A 27,332-nucleotide genomic window follows, 5' to 3' on the forward strand; every position below is an offset into this window, starting at 1 on the left:
AGGTGCATACAATGTAAAGCTTTGTATACCTCTTGCTTTTTGAAGCAGGAGGTATATAGTGATGGACCGCTGCATCTTGTACAATAAACATACTTCTAAATGCTTGAAAGTTAAATTTCCAATGTGTAAATTTTAAGAAGCCTTTTGTTTTCAAATTTTTATATTTCATATGTCTTAGGTTAATGTACTAGTAAAATCTATGGAATAATAATTCTATGAAAGCTATATAACAAGATGTATGAAGTCAAAAAAGCAGCAAGACACAAATGTAAAATTTTTATTTACAAATAATAATTCATAATAAATAATTGTGTCTTACATATTAAATGCAAAATATCACAGCAACATTGTCCTCTAATAAACATTGTTCTTTTAAATTCTTAAAACATTTAAGAAAGTTCACACAATTTTTTTTTAATTATGTAAATACTTTTGTTCTGAAAACTTTTAAAGAGAATAGAAGAATCAAATCAAGAGTAAACATGTAACATAAATCCCAGTACTGATGAATTTCCCATTGGATTTTATAAACCGTTGATAAAGGTATGAATGTACAGATATAATGCAGATTTAAGATTGATTCAGCATCGCATCTCACAGCTGCAACTAAGTTATTATTTACTTTTAAAGATTTTCACAATTAGTTATTAATCATGAAACAAATACATGTAGAACTTCATGTTTCTTTCCTAAATTTAAAGTTTTACAACAATATGTAACATACTTTGATGTCATTATCTTATAAAACAAATTAATAAAGAATTACAATGAATATGTGACAACTTTAGTGGCTGATAGTAACTGGTAAACACAATCAACAAATTCAAAACTTGTCTCATCAATCCTTGACTGTCCTTCATTGGAACAAAATTCTTCTCTTGACAGATGGTACAAATTTGATCGGAACTGAAAAAATAATAGAAACAAGAATAAGAATCTGGTCATCTAGTATGCAATATAATATAACAAATTAGATATATAAATCTTAATTGTATCTGAGAAATTGAGATATCAATTATAGCTACACAGAATTAAAAGATTGAAAGAATTTTTTTTAATTTTAACTCATAATCTCAAAATTCAAAGTCAGTTCTTGAGAAAATCAATAGTGATGCTTTATATTCAAGGTTGAAGGGACACTCTAATCTTAATTAACTAGGATGTTCCTGCCAAAGGTCTGTGGTTCTCTCCAGGGATTCCTACTAATAGCCAATAGTGCTGAAAGTTGCATTTAACACTAAATAATCATTCAATCTATAAATTACATGTGTTTTATACAACAAATGCAACTTTTTTTCTGATTTCATTTTGATTTGCAAATTGCATCAATTAAAACTTGTTCTAAAAGATGGCTTGAAAAATCATATTTTCCTCTTATGCTTGTTATATGTTATTACAAGTGTGATACAGGCCAGATTAAGGACTTTAGGATTTATGAATAAATGTCTTTGGTGCAAGTAATATTAATTGTGGATGCCAATAAGTTAAAACAAAACAAAATAAGTTCCCCGGGTACTTGAATTTGTTGGTTTTCAGTCCTGAATGATAAACAATACCTTTTGATTTGAATTTTATTTCAGTGAAATCTTAAATCCATTTGTAACCATTTATCAATAGTAACAAACAGTAAAATGTGTAACCCTATATTATTACGGACACTGAAATGTGTAACCCTATATCAATACGGACACTGAAATGTGTAACCCTATATCAATACGGACACTGAAATGTGCAACCCTATATCAATACGGACACTGAAATGTGTAACCCTATATCAATATGGACACTGAAATGTGTAACCCTATATCAATATGGACATGGACACTGAAATGTGTAACCCTATATCAATATGGACACTGAAATGTGTAACCCTATATCAATACGGACACTGAAATGTGTAACCCTATATCAATACGGACACTGAAATATGTTACCCTATATCAATACGGACACTGAAATGTGTAACCCTATATCAATACAGACACTGAAATGTGTAACCCTATATCAATACGGACACTGAAATGTGTAACCCTATATCAATACGGACACTGAAATATGTAACCCTATATCAATACGGACACTGAAATGTGTAACCCTATATCAATACGGACACTGAAATATGTAACCCTATATCAATACGGACACTGAAATGTGTAACCATATAAAAGTAACCAGACACAGTAACAGACAGGAAAATGTGCTACATGACTTTGTAGCAGTTTACACTAATTACCTTAGAATCCACTTTAATATCCTCATTATATGCATCACTATCTTCCTTTAGCTCCAATACCATTGTTCGGGTTTTTGTCATCATAAATATATTCCATTCATCCTATAAAATCAAGAAACATAAAGGTAATGATTTCATTCTAAAACGGCAGTTAAAATGATATTGTACAATCTTGTGTGCTGATTCTGATTTTTTTTTAGTGAACAATCTTGTGTGCTGATTCAGATTTTTTTTTAGTGAACAATCTTGTGTGCTGATTCAGATTTTTTTTTAGTGTACAATCTTGTGTGCTGATTCTGATTTAAAAAATTATGTAAAACACCAGCATGGGTTTCAAATTCAGTACACAGCACAAAATTAACCTATTTTACCCAGTCAATATAACAGTTCTGTAGCTTGATACTTGATACCTATAAATGTTCAAATCAAAACAGGGATTTCTGTAATGTATGTGAGTGTAATCAAAAGATAGAAGATACTTTTAAAAACTGTTGACACAGAGATATGGATCGCTTTTTGTTATTTTGATAGTTTTAAAATGCAAATATTAAATCAAAATGGCAATATTTAAATATGTAAACTATGCAAAGCATTCAAAGTCAATCAACCATAACTGAAAGTGCAGGGCCAAATAACTTCCATGGGAATGAGAAATGCCAATGCTTATAAAGCTGCATACCATTTACCATTGACTTATCATAAGTGGTTCCCTTTAAACTAACCTAAACACAAACTTTAAAAGAGAAGCGAAAGATACCAAAGGGACATTTAAACTCGTAAAAAACAAAAACGACTAAAATACAAATAACAGTTTACAAAACACAACCACTGAGCAATATGAACACCACAAAAAACTAGGGGTGAACTCAGGTGCTATAACTTGTAAAATCTGCAAAAGTTTTAAAGTCAGTCAATGAACCATGATGATAGGGGGGAGCTATATAATCTCCATAAAAATAAAATTTGCAAATGTGTATACAACTGCATACCAACTATCATTGACTTAATATTAGTGTTTTATCTTTAACTGATCTTATCACAAACTTTAACATTTAAACTATGCAAAATATTCAAAGTCAATAGACCATGACTGAGAGGGGAGGAGCCAAATAATCTCCATGGAAATGAGATGTGCCAATGCTAAAACATTTGCATACCAATATCATTGACCAACCACTAATGATTCCCCTTAAACAGCTTATCACAAAACTAATACATGTAAAGTTGTCAACTAAGCAAATCTCTCAAAATCAATAGACCTTGACTGAGTGGGCGGGACAAACTAATCTTCATAGAAATGAGATGTGCCAATGCTAATACAACTGCACACCAGGTACCGTTGACATACCGCTAGTGATTTTCCATAAGACTGACCTGATCACAAACTTATACATGTAAACTAAGCAAAAGTGTCAAAGTCAATAGGCCATGACTCAGGAGGCAGGGCCAAATAATCTCCATGGAAATGAGATGTGCCAATGCTTATTCAACTGCATATCAAATATCATGGACCTACCACTAGTGGTTCCCCATATAATGACCTAATCACAAACTAATACAATGTTGACTCCACGGCCACTGTAGCAGCATGCTGGAATCTCGTTTTTTCCTATTCGTCAAAGCAAGACAAAAATTAATATCTAACTGCTTTTAATCACTGGTATGTAAAACTATTTTTTTCGTTTCTTTTTTTGTTTCAATGCACACTAACCTCAGTAACTGGTTCGTCTCCAAGTGGTTCAAAGGCTTGGAACAATACTTTTTCTGATTTTCCTCCTCCTACTACTGTCTCTTCTTTTTCTCCTTCTTTCTTCTCTCCTTCCTCTTCTTCTTCTTCATCCTCCTCATTATTCCACCGAGAGGAAGAGTAAGCCATAGCAGAGGCAGTGAGAGCTATCTGCTGGTACAGTTTATCTACTATGATTGGGTGTTTGTTACGAATACTGACATATTTAGATGAATCTTCAGCAGGGAACACATTTACACCTGCTAATCTCATCAGCTAAATAAACAAGTGAGAAAAATAATTAAATAAATTGCCTGTTAATATCACTAGTTAAATAAACAAGTCAGAAAAACAATAAATGAATTAGTATAAAATAATCAACCCAGGAATCTGCATGAACTCATCAGTGGTTCTCATTACCTTAAGTTTTTTTAATCATTATCAGAATTACGTGTTGATAGTAACTGTAAATATTATTCCCCAGGTTTTAGACTCAGGGTGATTTAGAGCATAATTGTATAGACAGCTGTCTATTGTTGAAGACTGTATGTTGACCTCTAGATGTCTCCTGGTTATTTGTGTTGTTGGGTCACTGCATCATTGTCACATATTTAATTCAAATTACATTGGTAAACCCAAAAAGTTAATGTATGAATATGTATTTGATATATATCAGACAACATCATAGGATATATATGGTATATCATTAAGCTACAGAACAATGATTGGTGTTGGTTATCTTCAAGGTCACTCAAAGATCATCATTGATGAATGGGACAATCTTATTTCAAACCAAGCTGTCTTGTTTAGTTTTTAAATTTTTCTATTCAACCAAGAATATGTATGACTGTTCTAAATGATTTGGGTATCTTAATTCTTATCTTGCATCAAAATCACAGATTTATATATTGAGTAATACAAATAACTTACCTTTATAAGTTCTTTTGGTGTGACCCATTTATTCATGATATGGTCCAATTCAGGTCTTTCATCAGGTTTATATTTAGATAAACAACACATAGCATCCTGGAATATAAAATATCATGAAAAAAATGTCAAACAACATCTACTTGTGTTCGACATATCCATATGCTTTATAAGTACCATATATCTTAAAAAAATTGCAGTTTATTTGTTTTCCTTATTTAACATAATAAAATTAAAGAATAAGAGCACTTCTAACACAAGATTATTTCTTTTTCGCCATAAGACTGGTGGTAATTTAAAAATGTAAACTACAAAGATGTTTTAATTTTCATAACTTAAAGTTTGTCTAAGCAGACTTGGAATTTGTTGTTCAAGAGAATTTAGTAGTCAGTGGATAAACATTATTAAATCAATAATTACCTAAACCTACCTCCACTAGAATTTTCTTCTATTTGCATACTTTTTTAAAATGTTATCAACCATAAACTTTTTTGTGATTTAAATACAATACACAATTATCTTTTATCAACTTCCATCTTTGATTTTTTAATTTTAAATTATTCTTTCTTGGCTCAAATGAAATTGGGAATCACTGATTTTGAGGTGTTTGTCAAAATGTTGTAAAAACAACCAATACCTTAATTTCTATTTCAATCTCAGCAATAGCAGCAGTGATAGAGAATACAGCAGCATTAGTTTTATGTGGTCGGATGTCCCAGCACTGGAATGGCATATTCTGATGTGTGTCTTGTAGTAAAGCCATATTACCGTAATAAGCTGTCTTAAAACTGAATGTTCTATTCTCTGTAAAGAAATAAGAGCAGAATAAGTATAATGCAGATTTAATGTCTCTCCAATCAAATAAAAAATCAAAAGAAATCCATTGCCTTTTATTAACTTAATGATTGGTCATCTGTAAAGATCACTTTGCCTTTTACACAGCAGTAAGGTGTTCACACTATGTCATCTAACTAACTGTAAAGATCACTTTGCCTATTATACAGCAGTAAGGTGTTCACACTATGTCATCTAACTTACTGTAAAGATCACTTTGCCTATTACACAGCATGCCTATTATACAGCAGTAAGGTGTTCACACTATGTCCTCAAACTAACTGTAAAGATCACTTTGCCTATTATACAGCAGTAAGGTGTTCACACTATGTCATCTAACTTACTGTAAAGATCACTTTGCCTATTACACAGCAGTAAGGTGTTCACACTATGTCATCTAACTTACTGTAAAGATCACTTTGCCTTTTATACAGCAGTAAGGTGTTCACACTATGTCATCTAACTTACTGTAAAGATCACTTTGCCTTTTATACAGCAGTAAGGTGTTCACACTATGTCCTCAAACTAACTGTCAAGATCACTTTACCTATTACACAGCAGTAAGGTGTTCACACTATGTCATCTAACTTACTGTAAAGATCACTTTACCTATTAAACAGCAGTAAGGTGTTCACACTATGTCATCTAACTTACTGTAAAGATCACTTTGCCTATTATACAGCAGTAAGGTGTTCACACTATGTCATCTAACTTACTGTAAAGATCACTTTGCCTATTATACAGCAGTAAGGTGTTCACACTATGTCATCTAACTTACTGTAAAGATCACTTTGCCTATTACACAGCAGTTAGGTGTTCACACTATGTCATCTAACTTACTGTTATGATCACTTTGCCTATTATACAGCAGTTAGGTGTTCACATTATGTCATCTAACTTACTGTAAAGATCACTTTGCCTATTATACAGCAGTAAGGTGTTCACACTATGTCATCTAACTTACTGTAAAGATCACTTTGCCTATTATACAGCAGTAAGGTGTTCACACTATGTCATCTAACTTACTGTAAAGATCACTTTGCCTGTTATACAGCAGTAAGGTGTTCACACTATGTCCTCAAACTGACTGTGAAATATAACGCTGAAATGTCTCGCCTGCATAACTGACCATGATTTGATTTTATTTCGAAAGTTTTAAAGATAAAGGTTTAAGAAAATCTTGGAAATAATGATACATCATTCAGTTATTTATTTTTGTCATTTTCATTTAAATAAATTTGGGTATTTTTGTTACAGTTACTCATTCCCTTTAAGTAGCAGGTAATGTTTATATAATCACATTAAACAGAAATAATTACAGATTTGCTATTTTTATTTTTAAAGTCCAATATTCTGTGTTCCTTTCAGAAGTTATTTATTCTCACTATGTTTCTGATGAATAAATCAATTCTTTCTCAAATATCTATTTCAAGTTTATATACTAACACCTACGAGTTCAATATGGTTCCCTGTAAGTAATTTACCTTCATTATATTTTGGATCAGTAAACCCATCCTGTCTCCAATGTTTACGTTTATGATCCCATCTGGCCACCAGAGGCTCCTCACAAAACAGAACATCCTCTGGTAATCTAGAAATAGTACCTTTGATATAATATTTGTTCTATTTATGCTTTCAGATACAATTGTTTCACTCATTCAATGAAATATGAAATTCTAAGTTTGGCAACATACCATCATTTTTCATTAATTGAATAGTGCCAAGCTTGGAATTATGGATTTTATAAGATATGAACAACCAAATACTTCTTGGAAATTCATGAAATTATCAAAGGACATTATGAATAAATTCTTATTCAATAATAATATAGGACTTACTTTTTTTAAACAGGAATAAGTTTAAGTGATTGATTGCTTATTCAACAGCTGCAAATATTACATACATATTCAGGCAAAATACAATATGAATATTCCCTGCTTACTAGTATAAAGCTGACAGGCTGAGTTAGCAATACACAGTGAGGGAACAAAAATCATAATTTTTAACCACCGTCTTTCCCTTGCTTTCTAACAAATAAGGCTCATTGTTTATGTCATGTATGTGCAGTTTTATGAAAACAGCATCTTCAATAGATTTGATTTCCAATAATTAAAATGATAAAATATAATCTCTTAAAGGAGTATACAATGGCAACAATCTGCATTTATTTGCTACAAAATAATGCAAAAGTCACCAAAATTTGGTCCAAAGTAGAATTTCATTCCATTTGAATGATACCTTTTCTGAAACCATTGACTTTCATCTTTCAAGTGCTCAAATAAAAATCATATGCATTTCACCTCATTTTCCTATAAAATGGAATTGAAAAGTTGGAGTGTAAAATATTTGTTGGAAAACACTTCAATAATTTCTGGACCTATGGCCAGTATAGATGTGAAAATACAGACTCTCAAAAAAACAGAAGATGGCCTAAAAAACATGCAAAAAACAATCTTGATGTTCATAAAAACGCAATTGGAAGGCTTCAGCTATCTAAAAATCAATTTATTGCACATTAACTTTAATGTTGGAAATATTCACCAGGGCCAAAATGTGAAACTAAACTAACTGTGTATTGCTACCGGAGTCAGATAATATTGGTAGCACTCAAGGTAACAGGTTACAGAGAGATATATCATCCTATCTGGAAACATTATTCTCACTTTGAGCCAACCAAGTGTTTGCTCTTACTCATAAATACTGTTTGCACAGCAGAGCAACAGAACGTACTGATTCAAAAGCTGAAAGTTTCACCTTTCAAACCCAAACCCCCACCCTGGCAAACAAAAAATTGAAGAACATTAATTAATTGAATTATCTGATTAAAATGTAATATATGACAGGATAAATAATTCCCATTATGATTAATGCTAGTTATATTTTAATGCATGTAAATGATTAATCAACAATTCTAGTTAGTTGTAAAAATAAATTATGCAGAAATGTAAAAAAAAAAAAAGTGCATGTTATTTTGAAATCAAATTTTATATAATCTTCAAATTATTATTTCTTGGTAATGGATAGTCATATATCTAGCTACCTCTGAAAAATAAATGATGAAAGTATTCCCACCTTAAGATTTGTTGTCTTAATTTGTTGTACATCATTCTGTACATATTCTGTGGAAATACTTTTCATGTGAGCAGAGCAAGTTTTGATATTCTTGTTATCAAAGAAAATATTCTGATGTTGATTTCCATTTACATTGGTATTAGGTTAGAGTCAAATGAAATGAAAAGGTGAAATGACTGATAATAACTTTTCTTCCTAAGACTTACTTCATCATTACACCAATTGCTGGTTTTTCATCTCTCTTTTCTGCCTGTGTAGGGGTGTTACCAGAACTCTGGTTCTCCTTAGGAGATGTAGCTACTGAATCAGCTACATAGTCTATGTACTCTATTTCTGGTGGATCCACCACTGAAAAAAAATAATACTATCATAACTGATTCTCTTGTGGTTTCAGGATATTGGTCAATCACTGTAAAAACTATGTGTATTACATGAATTCAGGCCCTCCTAAGAAATCCTGAGTAAAGTGCACAATATCTATATTCTATCTATGGAGGGGGGGGGGGGGGGGGGTGGTAGTCCTTACAAGGTTGGTCCATTTTATCAGATGCAACATTTATACATTACTTGAAATTTGTCTAAAATATGGGGAATCAGCTGATTCTAAGGTAATTGGTCTGCATCTTATATCTCTGATTTCTAAAATACAAACAAAGTACAAACATCTAGCAAAGCACTACAATTAAGAGTTTTTGTGGTAATATATAATTTGAAATGGTTATCATTTAAAGGAAAGTTTCAATAAAGTTATCTAAACAATTAAATGATCATATATCTATTATAAATCAAAAGGCATATAACAAAGAACATATTATAACATATTATATAATAAGTGAAACTGTGAGCTACTGCTCACTGATGATACCCCCGCTCAAATGTATGTGTTCGGTAAACAGGAAGTTGTTGAGTGATGAATCTGAAAATGCATCACACGGTATAGCTGACTCATATAAACCCTGAAACCAAATTTCAGAAATCCTTGTAATGTAGTTCCTGAGATAAATGTGACGAAAATTTTCAACTATTTGGATGTCATGTGTAAAATGATGTAAGTGTTCGGTAAACAGGAATTGGTGAGTGATGAATCTGAAAATGCATCACACGGTATAGCTGACTTATATAAACCCTGAAACCAAATTTCAGAAATCCTAAGATGTAGTTCTTGAGAAAGATGCGTCGAAAAATATTCATGTGACGGATAGACGGACTGACGGATGGATGGACAGACAGAGGTAAAATAGTATACCCCCACTTTTTTAAAGCGAGGGTATAATTAGATCTACATAATTTACTTACATCTAGTGATAGTCCATTTATTACAAACTTTTGGCTGAGGTGGAAGTTGCATCAAGTCAAAATGGAATACCCCTCCTACGATGTTGTATGCTCGTAGATCAATCACATCATCATCTTCTTCAAAATCTTCCCATTCTACTGGCTCTGTAACAAAACAATCAATATTTGATTAAAACAAGAGGCATATGCTGAAATGTATTGACTTCTTTAGCGAATATATGACTGAAATATATGTTGAAAGTCTTTGAGATCATATCAACGGTCTTACCACACGTAACACATAAACTTCGTTAAAGATCCATGAAAATGAGATCACAGTAAGATGAACCATGTCATATTTTAGAAACTAACATTATCATGAAAACTAAATGCTGACCAATAAGCTATGAAAATGAGGTCAAGGTCATATTAATCCTGTCAAACAGAATTTATACTTTACAAGGATGAGGTAATAGTCAGATCAACTCTGTCAGACTGACAGGTATACCTTACGATCATTCTGAGAAACTGACCTAATCATTAAAACTTATAAGGTTGACCATTGAACCATGAAAATGAGGTTAAGGTCAAATGCACCTTAATATAATAAGATTTACATCTTACAATCATTCTATATACCAAGTATGGTTGACCAATTACTCATAGTATTGGCGAAACTGACCTAATTATGAAAACTTAATGAACCATGAAATAATGTCAAGGGCAATGGACATTAAGTCAGACAGAAACTTCAGATAATAAGGCTTCTGTATGCAAGAAACAGCTAAAATATGAAGCTTAATACAAATAATTTATGCTGTCACATCCATTGCCACCCCTGCTAGATAACAATCCCTATGTTCACCATTATGCAGATTTAGATGATGCTAATGTTGAGGATATACCAATAGCCCATTAAAATTTGTTTTAGTTGAATAAAAATATCCAAAGCTTCCCAGTGATTAAGGATACAAATATCTGTATAAAGAAGATGCAAAAATTGTCAAAAAATGACAGGTAGACATCCTTTATGTTGTTGTACCTGGAGTTTTAGGATTTTCATATTCCTCTATCACCTCTTCAACTTTCTCTTCCTCCTTTGGAGCTTCCTCTTCCTCTTTATTTTCATCATCAAGGCCCTTCAGATAGGCATTTAAATCCTGAATAAAATGAATATCTAATATTAAAGCCTTAGTTTTTAAAATCTAAAAGTCTTATTTTAATTCCTGTATGAAAAATATTTTGTACAGATCTTTGTTTTCATTATAGAGGTCATCCATTGCATTTCCAAAACATGATATTTTTGTTTGCAAAATATTGACAGAAAAACAAAAAACAGTTAACCATCTTAAAATGTTTTTTTGGTACATACTCTGGTATATGGATCCTTGTTAACCTTCGTCATCTCAGAACTGATTTTTATGTATTTTTTTATTGTTTACGTGTATATCTCAATAATTAACTGACTTTTTACCCTTTTTTTTTGGTTACCATAAAGTTATTCAATATATTTTATGTGATTAACAAATAGCTCTATCTAATAACTAATTTATAGAATCCTGAACTTGTTCTAAAACTAAACTTGAATATAAGTTATTAAGTTTCCTGTGAGTTATAAAAATTCTCTGCTCGCAACAAGGGTTAATGATAGGCAGCTCTTATCCATGCAATCCTTAGCTTTATAAATATAATTTGTTTTGCAAGGGAAATAACTCATTTTAAAAACAGGAAGTTCAAGATTCAGGATATGACATTATTTATTGAAATATAATTCCAAAGTTGCATGTTAGTCTTATTTCATTGATAAGCATCATGACTACCAAAAATACTTAAACATGTAAAATGTTTCATGACGTCATGGGTATGAAGTCCTAAATACACAAATTATAGATCTGTAAGTGTTGATGAAATTTTTGATCTGGACATAATTTCTTGTGAATTCTATTGGAATTATAGGTAATAAACGTAGTTCTTACAGTCTAATGATGTGTGAACTGAACCTTTAACTCACAAACTTTAAACTTTATTATGTTTGTGAGTTAGTTTGCAGAATTTACACCCTCTTCAAAGTTACCTTTAACACTATGATAAAATCAGATATTGTTATACAGTAATAGGTACTAATTATTGTTTAGCATGTTTGTATGTATAGATATAATAGCTCTGTTTAGCATATTTGTAGGTATAGATATGAGAGAACAGTTTAGCATATTTGTAGGTACAGATATGAGAGTACAGTTTAGCGTGTTTAAATGTACAGATATAAGAGTTCTGTTTATCATATATTTGTAGGTACAGATGTAAGAGTTCTGTTTCAGCAGAAGTGCAAGTTAACAAACAGGAAAGTGCGATATTAAGGAGAAGAAGGAGATGTAATAAAAAGATATGATCTCTATTAAAAAAAATTTGTAAGGATTCCGCGGAACCCGGTGTCTCGCCTACTTTTGCTGTTAATCGCAGGCTCAACAAAAATGAGGAAAAAAATGAATAAAAATATTCCTCTCGATACTATCTTTTGATTGTAAGAAGCTTCTGTCCAAGTTTGGTAAAAATCCAGGATAGTTTATGAATCTAATAAATGTTTTAAAAACTTTAACTGCAGGCTGTATGTAATGTTAACTGGAAGAAAAACTGAGTCCATTTATAAGTAAAATACGAAAAAACAGGTACAAAATTTTAACAAAATTTCCTTCTAGATACAAGCTTTTGATCATAAACAAGCTTTTGTCCAAGTTTGGTACAAATCCAGGATAGTTTAAGTTATTAAAACTTTAAAAACTTTAACCACAGAGTGAATGCAATGTTTCCTGGCAGAAAAACTAAGTCCATTTATAAGTAAAATACGGGAAAAAAAAAATTCTTTTTACTACATTTACATCTGGATACTATCTTATGATCATAAAAAGCTTCTGTCCAAGTTTGGTAGAAATCCAGGATAGTTTAAGAAAGTTATTAAAATTTCAAAAACTTTAACCACAGAGTGAATGTAATGTTTCCTGGCAGAAAAACTAAGTCCATTAATAAGTAAAATTCAGAAAACCAAGTTTGGTAGAAATCCAGGATAGTTTAAGAAAGTTATTAAAATTTCCAAAACTTTAACCACATAGTGAATGTTATGTTTCCTGGCAGAAAAACTAAGTCCATTTATACAGAAAAACCAGAATTTTTTTTTTATAATTTACTACTGGATACTATCTTATGATCATAAACAAGCTTCTGTCCAAGTTTGGTAGAAATCCAGGTTAGTTTAAGAAAGTTATTAAAATTTCAAAAACTTTAACCACAGAGTGAATATTTGTGGACGCGCTGACGACGACAGAATGTAGGATCGCTATGTCTTGCTTTTTCAACAAAAGTCGAAGGCTCGACAATAATCTTTTCTATTCTAAAATTAATTAAACCAAAAATGAAATGTAATTATCTATTTAATATTTCCTAGATTATCATTATGTTCTATTTCCAGAAAACATATCATCTAAAATGTTCTGAATTGCAAATTTTGTTTGAAATGTCATCAAAATTAAAATTAATCTATGGAAAAAAATTGATATGTGTCCAAAGGTTTTTGAAAAATGTTTTTCATTAAAAAAAAGTTACAAAAAAAATCAGATTAAAAACTGTACTGTAACTTTATTTACATTAACCAATTTTTCTATTAACTACCCTTCCTGTAACAAGAACACATTTTTTTTATCCCTTTATAAGCAACTTTTCATTCTAAACATGTATACATAGTTTTTTCTGGTTACATCCCCACATAGGTCAATTCAAATGTGAAGCTGTATAGATATTTTGAACAAAATGATTGTTTCTGTTTCAACATGCACAAAATGAATGCAAATATTTATCAAAAACTCACTTTTTGTGATACATGGGACAAACAGTTGTAAGCACCACATTAACAATGCAAAGCTTTGCAAATTCAAAAAAGATAAAAGGGAAATAACTCTTTGGTTCCTTGACCCAGTGGAATATCAGGGAATATACCAAAAATATTTAAAGCAAAGCTGCTTAGACAGTATTTGTTGTGCTGTAAATAGCATGAGTTCTTAACGTAGGATAATGGACTAAGCCAGAAAAGATGGAGAATAGCTGAAAAATATTATATACTCCTTTTGTCGGCCTGTTGGGGGGTAACTGTCCTACACAGCAATCAATTAAGTCAGACATTATTTTCCTTTGGTTGTATTATTTTCATTATCAGTACAAAAAATATCTTTATTATTTCCACATTTACGATAAAAGATGTTTAAAATGGGAAGAGTTCCCTTGAAAAAAATTTCATCTATAAAAAATCTTATTTAAAAATCTTATTCTTCCACTTGATGCTTATCTTTTTCTTTCTGTGTAAGAATGTTTATTTTCAATGTATTACATTATGGCAGACATTGCTGTTTTGCACATATTTCTAACTGGTTGAGGTGTTATTCAAGGGAAGGATGTTGAGTATAGAAGAATAGGATTTGATCAATTCAGAAATTTTCCTAAATTCTAGCATTTTTAAAACTGAGGACAGAGGTGTAAGAGAAAAGTGTGAAGGAAAATTCATAGACTTTAGGACTAAATGTCAATTGAGACATATGTTCAAACGATATAAAGAAGTAGATAGTGATGTTTATTACAAGAGTAAAGACATTTTAAACAGAATAATTAAGTCCAATACAGTGCTATATAAATAATTGACTGTGCTATAGAATCAGTGTATACTTACAAACTGTCAATGGAAAATAAATCATATAAACATTACAGTCAAATCATACTAAAAGTGACATGCTTCTTACTGCTCAAATCAAAACATGTGTTGTGTTGCATAAACAAAGTGATACATATTGGTAAAATAAAACAAGTAACATACAATTAAGATAATCCACAGAGTGTTTGGTTCAAATTCATTAAATGTTATATCAGCTTACAAAATATGTGTTGAAACATATGCATATAACAAGTCAGCTTTGCATAGCCTACATTTAAGAAATGTATCTGCAGCTTGAACTTTTTCCATTTTTCAATTCTAGTAAGATTTAAATTTCTTTTTTTAAATTATACTTTTAAAACTGTGTTCATATATATTCAGAAAATGAAATTAATATTAATAAAACTAACAATTCAGACCTGATTTTTGCACGTAATCAATATGATATATAACATGTATAAAATATATATAGATCTAGAATTGCTATTCATTAGGTCATATTCATTGATGTTTGATGATTCTTGGATGCAGAAAATCAATGATGTCACCATGACAGTTAAATTGATAGGCATTGCAGGATTAATGCAGAATCATTTTCCATAAATTTAATTACTGAACCGCCCTTCCAGTATAAATATGTAATAATTGTGTTAGTATCATAAGTATTTATTGATTCATGACAGTTGTTTGCCCAACTTCCAGTTACTAATATCTTATGCATATCCTGAAAATATCTTCTACTAATGTCTAAATTTTCTGATTTTTTAACTGCAAGAGAAATCATGAATAAAGAAAAATAAAAAGTACTAAAATTGATAATTCACTAAGGGGAGATGATAATTACTTACAGTTTCTTCTTTTTCTACTTGTTCTGGTTCTTCTTCCTTCTTTTCTTCCTCTTCTTCCTTCTTCTCCTCCTGTTGTTCCTCTGGAGGAGGTTCTGGAATAAGTCCAATTTAAATTTTACAAATAAGGGAATAAACTTTTTTAATAAATTTGAATAAATCAAGTAAAAAATGTATCAGAATTTAAATTACAAACTGTCAACATATCATTATCATTTATATTCAATTCAACAAACCTTTTCATCCATGAAATAAGTTCGTCCGCATTAAAACTAATGCCATTTTGTTTGTGTCATTGAAGGATGTACAATGTCCAAGAATATCTTTTGCACCTTTAGAAATATATGAGACAAAAGCTTTTTGTAGACACTGTAGAATAGTGATCATACTTAGGATCCAATACTCTAACAGCACAGTCTGATAATATCTACTGGTATATCTAAACTAATAATATACAGACTAACCTGCTACTACTGGGACTTCTTTAACCTTTTGTCTGGGATAGAAACTTTTACATGTAGGAGAATAGTGGTCATACTTAGGATCCAACACTCTGACAGCACAGTCAGATAATGTCTGTTGTCTTGGTATCTCAAAGGTCAGTCCTTGTTTGGTAAATTCAAATGACTTTATCCTGCAAAAGATAAAAACAGATCTACAGTGTTGATAGTCCAGGCTTTTAAAACTGTTAGGCCATTGTGTGTTAAAAAAATAAAAATAATACTGACCAAATTAGGCCACTGTGTATTAAAAAAAATAACCAATTTAGACCATTTTGTAATTAAAAAAATTAAAATCAAACTAAGGAAACAAATCTCTGTGTGTTTGTGAAGTTTCAGTGATGTAAAAACTTGGGGAAATTTGGGGAAAATATTAAAGGTTTTATGTTTAATATACACAACAAAATCATCTGAAAACTGTAAAATTTCCCCCAAAATTTTGCACATTGTATTAAAGCTTGTACTTTTTTAGTTGCTCTTACTTGGCCATATACCAGAATGTCCTAACACAGAGTATGTAACCTGTTGAAAAATTATAAACTTCCGTGTCAAAAGTCCGTAGTATGAAAACAGTCTATTGCTTCAGTATTCTTTAGGTCTTTATGTATATGTAACTTGTTATATGTAGAAGCTATATAGTTATTTTTTTTGAATGATGAATTTATTTATTCATTGAATAAATAAAAAAGGTTACATAAATATACCTAGGATTTTTGCTGAGATTACCCCACACACTAAGAGTAACATCATCAGTTTTGATGGCATACTGTAAATTAAATGTTTCTGGATCTGCTCTATCAGTGGCCTCCTGTAAAAGTCGGAGTGTTGCCCCATCTACTTTCAGTTTCATAAGGGTCTGTAATTCTCCCATAGTCTAAATAGATTGTAAGTAAAAAGATAATGTAAAAAATACAGAGTCTGAACATTATTTCTAAATAACATTTTAATTTCATATAGAATTTCATGCTTCTTAATCTAATGGCAGTCGACCAAAGGCTCTGCATAGATCATTGATAATCTCAAGATTGACATTTCATAATTCAATAATATATATTTTTCATAATTTTTCTAACAATAAAAAATTGATTGTTTGTAAAAAATCTTTCAAAATGAAACAAAAAAAACATTCTCAATTTATACTTATATTTAAATCTTTAATATAACATTGATTAGAAACATTTGTGATAAAAGTATTTGACAAGTAACTAGTTCAACTTCAGTAATTTCTTGAAAAAATCTGAACACTTAAACTTTTATCTCCAGTGAAAATATGCATCAACTATCTAGAACTCAATAACTCAAATTTGCATTTGTCAGTTTATAATCTTCCCATTTTTTCGAGTTGGAAGCCTAACATTTTACATACCCCATATGAACCTTGTTTTATGTACTTCAGCATTTTTTTCCATCATTAAATTGTCCTGAAGATGCCACCATAAGTGGCGAAACATGTAGACCAGAATAAAGCATTTCCTTGCAGCAATCCAGGATGTTGTTGTCTTTTTATAGTTTCATTTTCCCAAGGTTTTAAGACAACCGCAGCATACTTTACTTTGGTACCCATTCTGATTACTCTACCAGCTTGTACTGTTAGGTGTTGGTTCACTCGTGTATATTTTACATACAAAATTAATTAATTGCTGTCTCATTCACATAGATGCCATATCTCCTTTTATTCAAATATTCTTATACAACTACAATTAATACCTGTTTATAATTCTCCCTATCTCTATCTGTAAGTTCTTCCTTTGGTGTGTCTTCTAACAGAAATTCTAGTTCATTTATCAGCTTCAAAAGAAATTATATTGTTTTGGTTTTAATAAAGCATCAAATACAAAAAACTTTGTGAAAAAATAAACATTCATCTGAGGTCTAACTTAAAAGTATTGTAAGCAACAAATTTGACACTTAGTTACAACAACTGTGGCCACTGTGAATGAGAATTCAAACTAATAATGATGATATACTCTCATAAGCTAATAGTTCTTCAAAATAGTTGTTAAATGTATGCAAGTTTTTGGCTTGTAAAAGTTTTGACAGAATGCAGCTTTCAATATGAAGTTCTTTGACACTTTGGTCAGCATATCAAACCACCATCATAGTGTATCCAATTCTTGCATACATAAGTATAAAATATTGTAAGAATATCTGGTGATTTATTTATAAGTCAAACAAGTTTTGTAACTTTTAGTAAATACTGTAAATACATACAGAGCTATCTAATTCACATTTCTTCAGGACTTGTTCTATAGAATCAACCTCATTATCCTCCAGCCTCAGATTGATATAGGTGTTAATTTCTCCTGGAACAGTGGGATCTGGGGACCCATCACATCTCATATATCTGGCCCACTGAAATTTAAAATGATGACAGTTAAATATCTCTGACCAAAGATTGATTTATTTTTCAGTCATTCCTGGAACAGTAGGATTTCAAGACAGATTAAACCTTATATATCTTACCACTGAAATTTACAATGAGACCATGTGTACCTGAATTTTATTTTTTGCACATTGGTCAGGAACACAACTCAACAAAAAGATGAAATTATTAAACTAGAAGATCCACTGTAAAGGTGGAAGCTTTCTTGCAAGGTTTTTTTTTGGCATGTGTTGCAATCACATAAAAAGTGAAATCACAAAAATACTGAACACCGAGGAAAATTCAAAAAGGAAAGTCCCCAATCAAATGGCAAAATCAAAAAAACAAACACATCAAACGAATGGATAACAACTGTCATATTCCTGACTTGGTACAGGCATTTTCTTATGTAGAAAATGGTGGATTGAACCTGGTTTTATAGCTAGCTAAACCTCTCACTTGTATGACAGTCGCATCAAATTCCATTATATTGACAACGATGCATGAACAAAACAAACAGACACAATAGGTAAAAATGTCAAAAATAGGGGTACAGCAGTCAACATTGTGTTATCATCTTAATCACTATAAAAACAAACAAATGTAACGAAGAAGCACAAAAAGGCATACATCAAATTTAACAATAAATTGCACTTAAAAGACCACATTTTTGGTTTGGCATGAAAATGGCAATGACTTGGTTACCTTGGCTTTCTTTCTCCTTTCATCATGTAAGTTATGTAAAGCTTCCCTGTTAGCCTCTTGTAACTGATCTAGTTGTGTCATCTCTATCTTTCTTGTTTTCTTTTCCTGAAAGGACAAAAATCATTAAATGTTATAGTGTTATCAAACAAAACATGTATTTGTTCCTTAAGTTGATTTGAACCATAGAAGCTTTTTTGCTTCAAGTAACAATCTATTACGAAAAATTGTATTTTTCAAGATAAATATATAAACACTCACAGATCTGTCTGAATTCCAAACCGTTTCAACATCAACAAGCTGTTATACTTATATTTGTTTCGTTCATTCTTATCTTTTATTTGATTTATTGCAGTAATTAAACCATTTTAGATGTTCCCTACTGAAATGTCTACACAAGATTTTATTTGATTGTTAATAAGATCTGTTATGACATGACTAAATTCGACTTTTGATCTGATTTTTCTTTTCATAAGCAACCTGACCAATGAGCCAGCACAGCAGGAACTGAATATTCTGGAGATACTGAGCTCAGCTCTTGTTTTATAGTGTGTTGATGCTCAATCTTTAGTTTCTGTGAGGAGTTTTGTTGATGCTCAATCTTTAGTTTCTGTTAGTTTTATTGATGCTCAATCTTTAGTTTCTGTGAGGAGTTTTATTGATGCTCAATCTTTAGTTTCTGTGAGGAGTTTTGTTGATGCTCAATCTTTAGTTTCTGTGAGGAGTTTTGTTGATTGTTGTTTTTCTATTGACTATGGTAATGTCTACATTGGTGCAGACCCATACAATGTTTATTTTTTTAAGAATACATGTATTAAATATGTATTTACCTCATTTTCCTGTTGTTTTCTTTCTGCTTCCTGTTCCTTTTGTCTAATTTTTCTCTCTTTTTCTTCTTCTAATGCTTTCTTTCTGTTTTCCTCTTTAATAAAATGATAAAAACTTTTACAAAAAAGAATCTTTAAGTGCAAAGTGTAACTGCAGTACTCAATATTACTAAAATATTTCATTATTATTTTGGGGTTTCAATGACTTTGGTGACTTTGGGAAAGCCTTATCTATATGAGGGCACAATAAAATGCTAATATTGAATTGTTATACATGTGTATAAAATAAGTGTTAATCAACACACATTTTACCTCAAACTATTCATTTACAACCAACAGTGAATCATTTTATTTACAACATCACAAAGATCTAAACTATAAGTGGAAACTTATTTTAAAGGGAAATAATTCATTTAAAATTGGAAAACATGGAACAGTACTGTACAAATTTTCATATACAGCAAGGCAATCTACAAGAACTATGGTCTAACGACAATAAAGTAAACATTTTCAATTTTGATATCTATCACCATGTGCATAACTAAGAGCAACAGGTGACTTGGATTAGTAAGAAATAACTTATCTATTTGAAATCATAGAGAATTCATTGTTTCTCTTTGCAAACAGACTACATAACATAAATGTTAATATAATTACCTATCAGTTCTCATCAGTTAGGTCAGTTCTACATTGGGTCTAGTTTACCGACACACATCAATTAAAGTTAATATAATTATCTATCAGTTCTCATCAGTTAGGTCAATTCTACATTGGGTCTAGTTTACTGACACACATCAAATAGAATTGTATTATCATTTTAAGACATTTGCATATTATCGGTGATAGAAATGTACCTAGAGGATTTACAATTCTCTTGTTAAATCTAAGGTTGGATAGATAGTCATTAGTTGATGGTATTTCTGATTTATTCAACAGTGATAAGACTAGTGTTTTGAGAATCACAGTTATACTTTCCTCTCGATGTTTTACATGTTTTCTGACCATCTGTATTGAAAACACAATCTTAACTGACTAAATAGATTGTCCCCATAAGTTTTTACTGAATATGATTTTTATGGTTTTATTACCAAAGCCTTTAAATTCTCTTGATAAAGAATCATAGACTTATAATCTACAGATAAAAATACATCATTAAAGAAAAACTGCCTTGCCCAAAACTGTTGAATTAAACACAGGAACTTAAAAGAATCTAATATCTATATGTTATAAGAAATTAAATACCCATCCACAGACAATTAACCAATAATTCTTGTACCTTTAAGACCAAGAATTTAGATAACTAACACTAAGGATTTTCACATGAGATATTTTACGTTTGAGAATTAGAATTAAGATAACTAAAACTAAGGCCTTCAACATGAGTAAGTTACCTTTGAGAGATTTTTTACGTCCAGAATCTGGTTGTCCTGATTAATTAACAAATAAATAAAATAGATGAAACACTGGAGAATGTGAATCGTTCATTGTCCTTTTTTCTTCAGCATGCTGTAAATGGTCTAATTATAGGTAAGGTCAGTTCAATATAGACCTTTTTTAGAACATGCTGAATATTGTCTAATTACTGGTCTCTTCATGGTTTCATTCATAGTTTTTTCCAATATGAATGTACAATTAATATGCATTGGGAGGGCAAATTTGTTGACATAAATTTTATGCCTTTTGTTGTTGTTTTTTTTTAAGGGAGGGGAAGGGGTGTTTGTATCAATTATCACTATCTTGTTGAATAATCCTAATTATTGGGAGGGGTATAAAAAAGTTTGAATGATTAATGTCAAGTGATAAATTTTCAACCATATTCAGATGTTACTGTAATACAAATATACATGTTTCCAGCCTAAAAGTTTTATAACACGCTAAGAATCAGATTTTAACTCATATTCATAATAGGTGAAAGTTGATAGGAAGACATTTAACCCCAGCTTTTTCAACAACTTCAAGTCAACCAGCTTGTGCTTGGAATTTATAAGCAGAATTTAAAACAAGAATGCATGCAATGTAGTGCTAAGCAAACCCCCTCTCATAATTCAAAGTATTGCAAATCAGGAAGTAAGTGTCTAAAAGATCGGAAAAGCACACACACCATAAAACTCATCACTGTTGACTGCTGACAAAATATGAAGTCATTCTTTTTAGTTGTATTGGAGAAATGTGTGAGGACGAATTTTAAAATTTAATCCAACATATTGAAAACTGTAAAGTACTGACAAATGACATAGGTATATGACCGATCTGAACAGTGTTTACACATTACAACACATCACTGTCAAGCTGGTAACCAAATATGAAGTTAACCTTTTTTTTTAGTTTCTGAGAAAGTGTGATTAAAATGATTGTTGGACAAACAGAAAAGGTTTTTGCAATATAACCCCACTCCTAAAGTGAGGGTATAAAAATCCCATACGTCTTGCAATTGAGGCTACCACTCTGCAATGAATACCAACACATAGTAAATTAAAGGAAATTTGTGGTGAACCTACATGTACAAACACATTGACCTACCCTCTTCTTCAGCTCTCCTTGCTTCTTCCTCAGCTTTTAACTTTTCTTTCTCAGCTTTACTGAGCTTTGGTTTCCCTTGGGCTGATTTTGGTGGCTACAAGGAATAAGATACTTTATTATTTGGATAGAATTTTAAGTTAAGTTAAACAATCTTGTTTGAATACCTGTACGAGTGACCAGCATACAATTGGTACCCTGTTTCCCTACTTGCCTTATACTATGCTATAATCATGATAATAGCTTACAATTATCTGCAACCCCAAAAACTTTTTTTATTCTTTGAATTTCTTTCTTCATGGAACTATCATTATCTGAGTTGGAAATATTTCAAAAAATCTTATCATGACTAAATATAGACTAAGAAATTCATAAAATAGCTAAACATAAAATGTACATATATTTGGTCAACAATATTTTTCCTAAGCTACATGTATATTGTATATCACAAAATAAAAAATTCTTAAACATATATAAAATTGAGAATGGAAATGGGGAATGTGTCAAAGATATCTATTCTTAAATATAATTGTAGCTTTTCCCACAAACAATTTTATGTAATCAATTATCACAATGCCTCTTTTTATTTAAAAAATATATCTGTTAAAAATTGTATTAATATTACAATTGAAATGCTACAACCTTCCATATATTTTCACGTGAATGGTCAAGTTTCTTTTCTTATAGAAAAACTTATCTGGATCAATAGCAAAACAAAATTGACGTTTATATTGAAATTAAATGTCTAAATAATCAAATCAACAAACTAAAGAAATCTGAAGAAAAACAATTTCTAACCAAGACACAATAAAAAAATGAAAATCTTAATATCAAACATTTGAAACAAGTGTAAACTAATTAACTTAAAGATATCAATTTTGAAAGGAAAGATTCACCATCCTCTTTTCCTTGCAAACCTAAAGGGGATGGTGTCATGACAAAAGGGACTTACCTTTTCTTTTTTCCCCTGGCAATAAAGAGTTGAGGTCGGATATGAAATATGTAGTCTTATTCTTTAAACATGAAAATAAAGATTTGACCTAGCAAAATTATGATTAAGGTCATATTAGGTCTCTTTCTAGAATATTTTTTTTTTAAACCCCCTTTTTGAGGTATTCCTCTAACATTTGACTGCATGTTACTAAAACAATTCAACTTGCATTCATTTTAACTTAAAACATAAAGCTCATAATTGTCAAATGCAAAGCTTACAGATTTTGATCAAATTGTGATATTTTGATAATCTTTGAAAGAGGGGTTCATTATAGTCAAAATTGGCCTTCCATAATCCATAGAGCGAATTTCAATTGTTTTGTTAAAATGAGGAATTTATGAATGTTAAAATCGTAAAAATAAAAAAGTTCTGAAATTTACTGGAAATGTTTTTTATTCATGTAAAAAAAGTCAGCTGAGCCAGCAATATCTCACAAGGATTGGTCAATTTCAAAAGATCTGTTGCTTTGAATCTTTGTTAGAAGAAAATTATACTCAGGTCATGTATGTATTGCTTTTTTATTGGCAATTAGTAAACTAACAGAAAGTGTTATTTTTAGTTTGGTTCATTTAAAACTCAATATGTGTATATCAAAAATATTTTGTAATAAATAACATACTTCAAACAAAAACTGACACTTGTATGAATTTATTTCAGTAGCATGGTTTTCAATTTTATTTGCTAGTCAATAATACTATATAAATAGAAAGAGATATGGTATGATTGCCAATGAGACAACTATCAACCTAAGTTCAAATGAAGCGGATGTAAGCAATCATAGGCAACCATACAGCCTTCAACAATGAGAAAAATCCATACTGTATAGTCAGTTATGAAAGGCCCGACATGAAAAAAATGAAACAAATACAATTGAGAAAACTAATGCCTTAATTTATAACAAAACAATTTATGAAAAACAAATATGACAGACATGAACCAACGACAACCACTGAAATACAGACTCCTGACTTGGGACAGACACATAAAGAATCTGGCAGGGTTAAACATTTTTGAAGGCGCCAACCCTCCCTAACCTGAGACAGTGGTGTAACAATTAACACAACACTAAGCAAAACAAATATGCGAAAGTTTGAAACAGCAAAAAATGACAACCACTCAATTACAAGCTCCTGACTTGGGACAGACACAAATGTAGGGTTTTATATCTGCAAGATTTTGATATGACACCCGACAATTGTATACAAACAAAAAAACAAATTCTCTGGGCGTGCCATATTGAACTCTTTCCAAGATCTTTTTCATAAAATAGAGTAAAGAAACAATACGGTTTCAAGCAAACATAGTATCTGATTACAACAAAAAAGGGGCCTGCAAATTTGTATATCTAATTGCAGAATAGCGGGTGGTAAAGGGTTATTTTCAAAGTCCTGCAACCCATTTTTCACATCTATCTTACATTTTCAATTATCATTCACCCTGTTCACAGTGTCAAATTGATGGAAAAAAAACAAGAGTAGGCGCATACGTACAAACAAAAATAAACATGAGCAAGTGAAACAAACGTGAAAAATCCACTAGTTCAAAAACAAAAACCGCATGGAGCTCATCATGTAACAACGGTCACAAATTCAATTGTTTATGGCTACCAGGGTTAAATGGTAAATTTTAAACTAACAGACATCATAACCAGGGCCTTCTTTTACCTTAGGGGTCCCAACATTATTATTAAAAAATGGGAGGGTCCCACAATATATATAGATATAAGAAGATGTGGTATGAGTGCCAATGAGACAACTCTTAGTGTATTTAAAATTTATACTGTTGTATTGATTGTTTATATAGTATTGGCTTGTATATAGGTAACTTTGTGGGACCCTAAAGTAAAATAAGGCATTACAGGGCTGTCAAGTTTTCATGAAGCAAATGGCGAAATGTGTGAGATTCTGCAAAAATTGTAAAGATCCAAGAGAAAAAAACAATAGTTCAAAGGAAAATGCTGCCAAATAATCATGAAAGTGTGCGAGTCTCATAAGACTTGACAGCAGTGCATTACACAACAGATTCTTCTATGTCACTTTAGACTTAGTCTATGATGTGAATGTAATATTATTTATGAATTACATTTTTTTTTTATATATCTTTTAACAAAGTTTGTTTGGCTCCAGACATTTTGATCATTTACATAAGTTGTGTATATTTTCAGGTGTTAGCCTTTAACATTGTAAAAAATATATAAAATTTGCAAGATCTGTTTCTTTACCATTTTTTAAATCTGAAACTTTTTTTTATGTGTATTAGCAACCAAGATGGCGTCTATCGCAAAACTTTGTATTATTTTACGACTTACTATAGTTTTGTTGCATTAAATTTATAATACATATTATATTTTGTTTCGATAATTTCGATATTATTATTTATTTGGTTTATTAACAGAGCAAATTAGTACGTAGACGCTACTTTTAGTAAATTTATTTTGCAACATTTAGTTTTTATGGCGGGAAATTTAAATGAACAGGTGCCCGAATCCGAAGATAGTTTATATTGTGTTTTACTAGGTTTCTTTTAAAGAATTTCAGAAAATTGTATTTCTATTGTTCATAATTAAACTATTGAATACAAAATTCAAATCTTTGACATAGATGATACGAGTTTTTAAACGAATAGAATAGAATCAAGGATTTCGTGTATAGTAAGTATGTTAGGTCATGTTACTATACAAATCCTTGATAGAATAGAAAAGAATATTTTTATTTCCCAAATTACAGGGCCCATAAAGGGCATAAAATTAGTTACAACTGATTGGCATAATTGATAATTACAACAATAAACATCACAGTGTACATGTAAATGTATATTTAGTATATTAGCATTGGTCAGAATCAGAGCCAACCACAATATATATTGTGAATGCACAATAAAATAATAAAATTACATTATATGCATTCATTCTCAAATTATTTACTATACTTAGTAATAATATTCATACCTGAACTCCTTAATTCAAGACACTCTCCAATACAACAGCCCATTTTTCCATAAGAGACACATTCTCTTGGGTCAAGAGCCATAAAAATTGGAAGCTTTATTTAAGTTTTTAAATTTATAACAAATGTTTGAAATGTATTGAAAAAAATCTTCTCTTTTGATATCACAAAATGGGCATTCTAATAAAAAATGAAGCTCATCCTCAACTTTACCAAGTGAGCAATTTAAACAAAGACGCTCAGATCTATCCAATTGTTTTTTTTTAATATCTGTCTGTCTCATTTTTAAAGAGTGAGCGCTTATTCTTAATTTACAAATTGAATGTCTTTCTCTAAAATCCTGTAGTGCTAAACATTTTTCTTTTTTAAAACAATCTTTTATAGAAAAATAAGTACCAAGCTTCCCTTTTCCTGAGTTAATTGTTTGATATTTCAGTCTATTCCAAAATGTTAAATAACTTTCACATAGTTTATTTTTAACATACTTACATAAAGAACCAATTGATTGGTCAAAATTTGGTACAAATATATGATCATATATTCAACTAAATCAATGATATGTTTTTAGATTACTATACAAATCCTTGACTAAATGGTGAAGTCATCAGTGGTGCCAATTAAAATATAGGAAGATTGCATATATTTGACAGAAACTTTAATCGCTACTATTTAATTGATAATAACAGTGACATACATCGGTAGATATAAATCAAGCTAGAAACAGTGAAATTTAAATTTGAATTTAGGTATCACGCATTTACCTTGCTAACTGACAATCTCGTAAATGGTAAATACTACAACCCAAATTCAAATTAAATATGACCCGTCTTTTATGTTTCATAATTATATGTTGAAAATTTCATCATTGGTACTTTCATTG

At 30.6% G+C, this 27,332-nt stretch overlaps 1 protein-coding gene across 1 annotated transcript; it reads right to left on the bottom strand.

Annotated features, from left to right (window-relative positions):
• Positions 1-263: 263 nt before the first annotated feature.
• LOC127704363 (dynein axonemal intermediate chain 7 homolog) lies at positions 264-25,790 on the bottom strand. Its single transcript, XM_052208395.1, has 18 exons — positions 25,729-25,790; positions 22,517-22,610; positions 20,000-20,091; positions 19,173-19,277; positions 18,317-18,457; positions 17,813-17,893; positions 16,810-16,979; positions 16,070-16,239; positions 15,609-15,700; positions 11,110-11,227; positions 10,089-10,232; positions 8,999-9,140; positions 7,205-7,311; positions 5,524-5,690; positions 4,890-4,985; positions 3,945-4,235; positions 2,234-2,335; positions 264-906 (listed from the first exon to the last, which is right to left on the bottom strand). The coding sequence occupies exons 1-18, from the start codon at positions 25,729-25,731 to the stop codon at positions 763-765; spliced, it is 2,259 nt and encodes a 752-aa protein (XP_052064355.1). The 5' UTR covers positions 25,732-25,790; the 3' UTR covers positions 264-762.
• Positions 25,791-27,332: the final 1,542 nt, after the last annotated feature.

This window comes from Mytilus californianus, unplaced genomic scaffold (genome assembly GCF_021869535.1).
Source record: "Mytilus californianus isolate M0D057914Y unplaced genomic scaffold, xbMytCali1.0.p SCAF_6, whole genome shotgun sequence".
In the NCBI taxonomy this organism is placed as follows: Eukaryota; Metazoa; Mollusca; class Bivalvia; order Mytilida; family Mytilidae; genus Mytilus; species Mytilus californianus.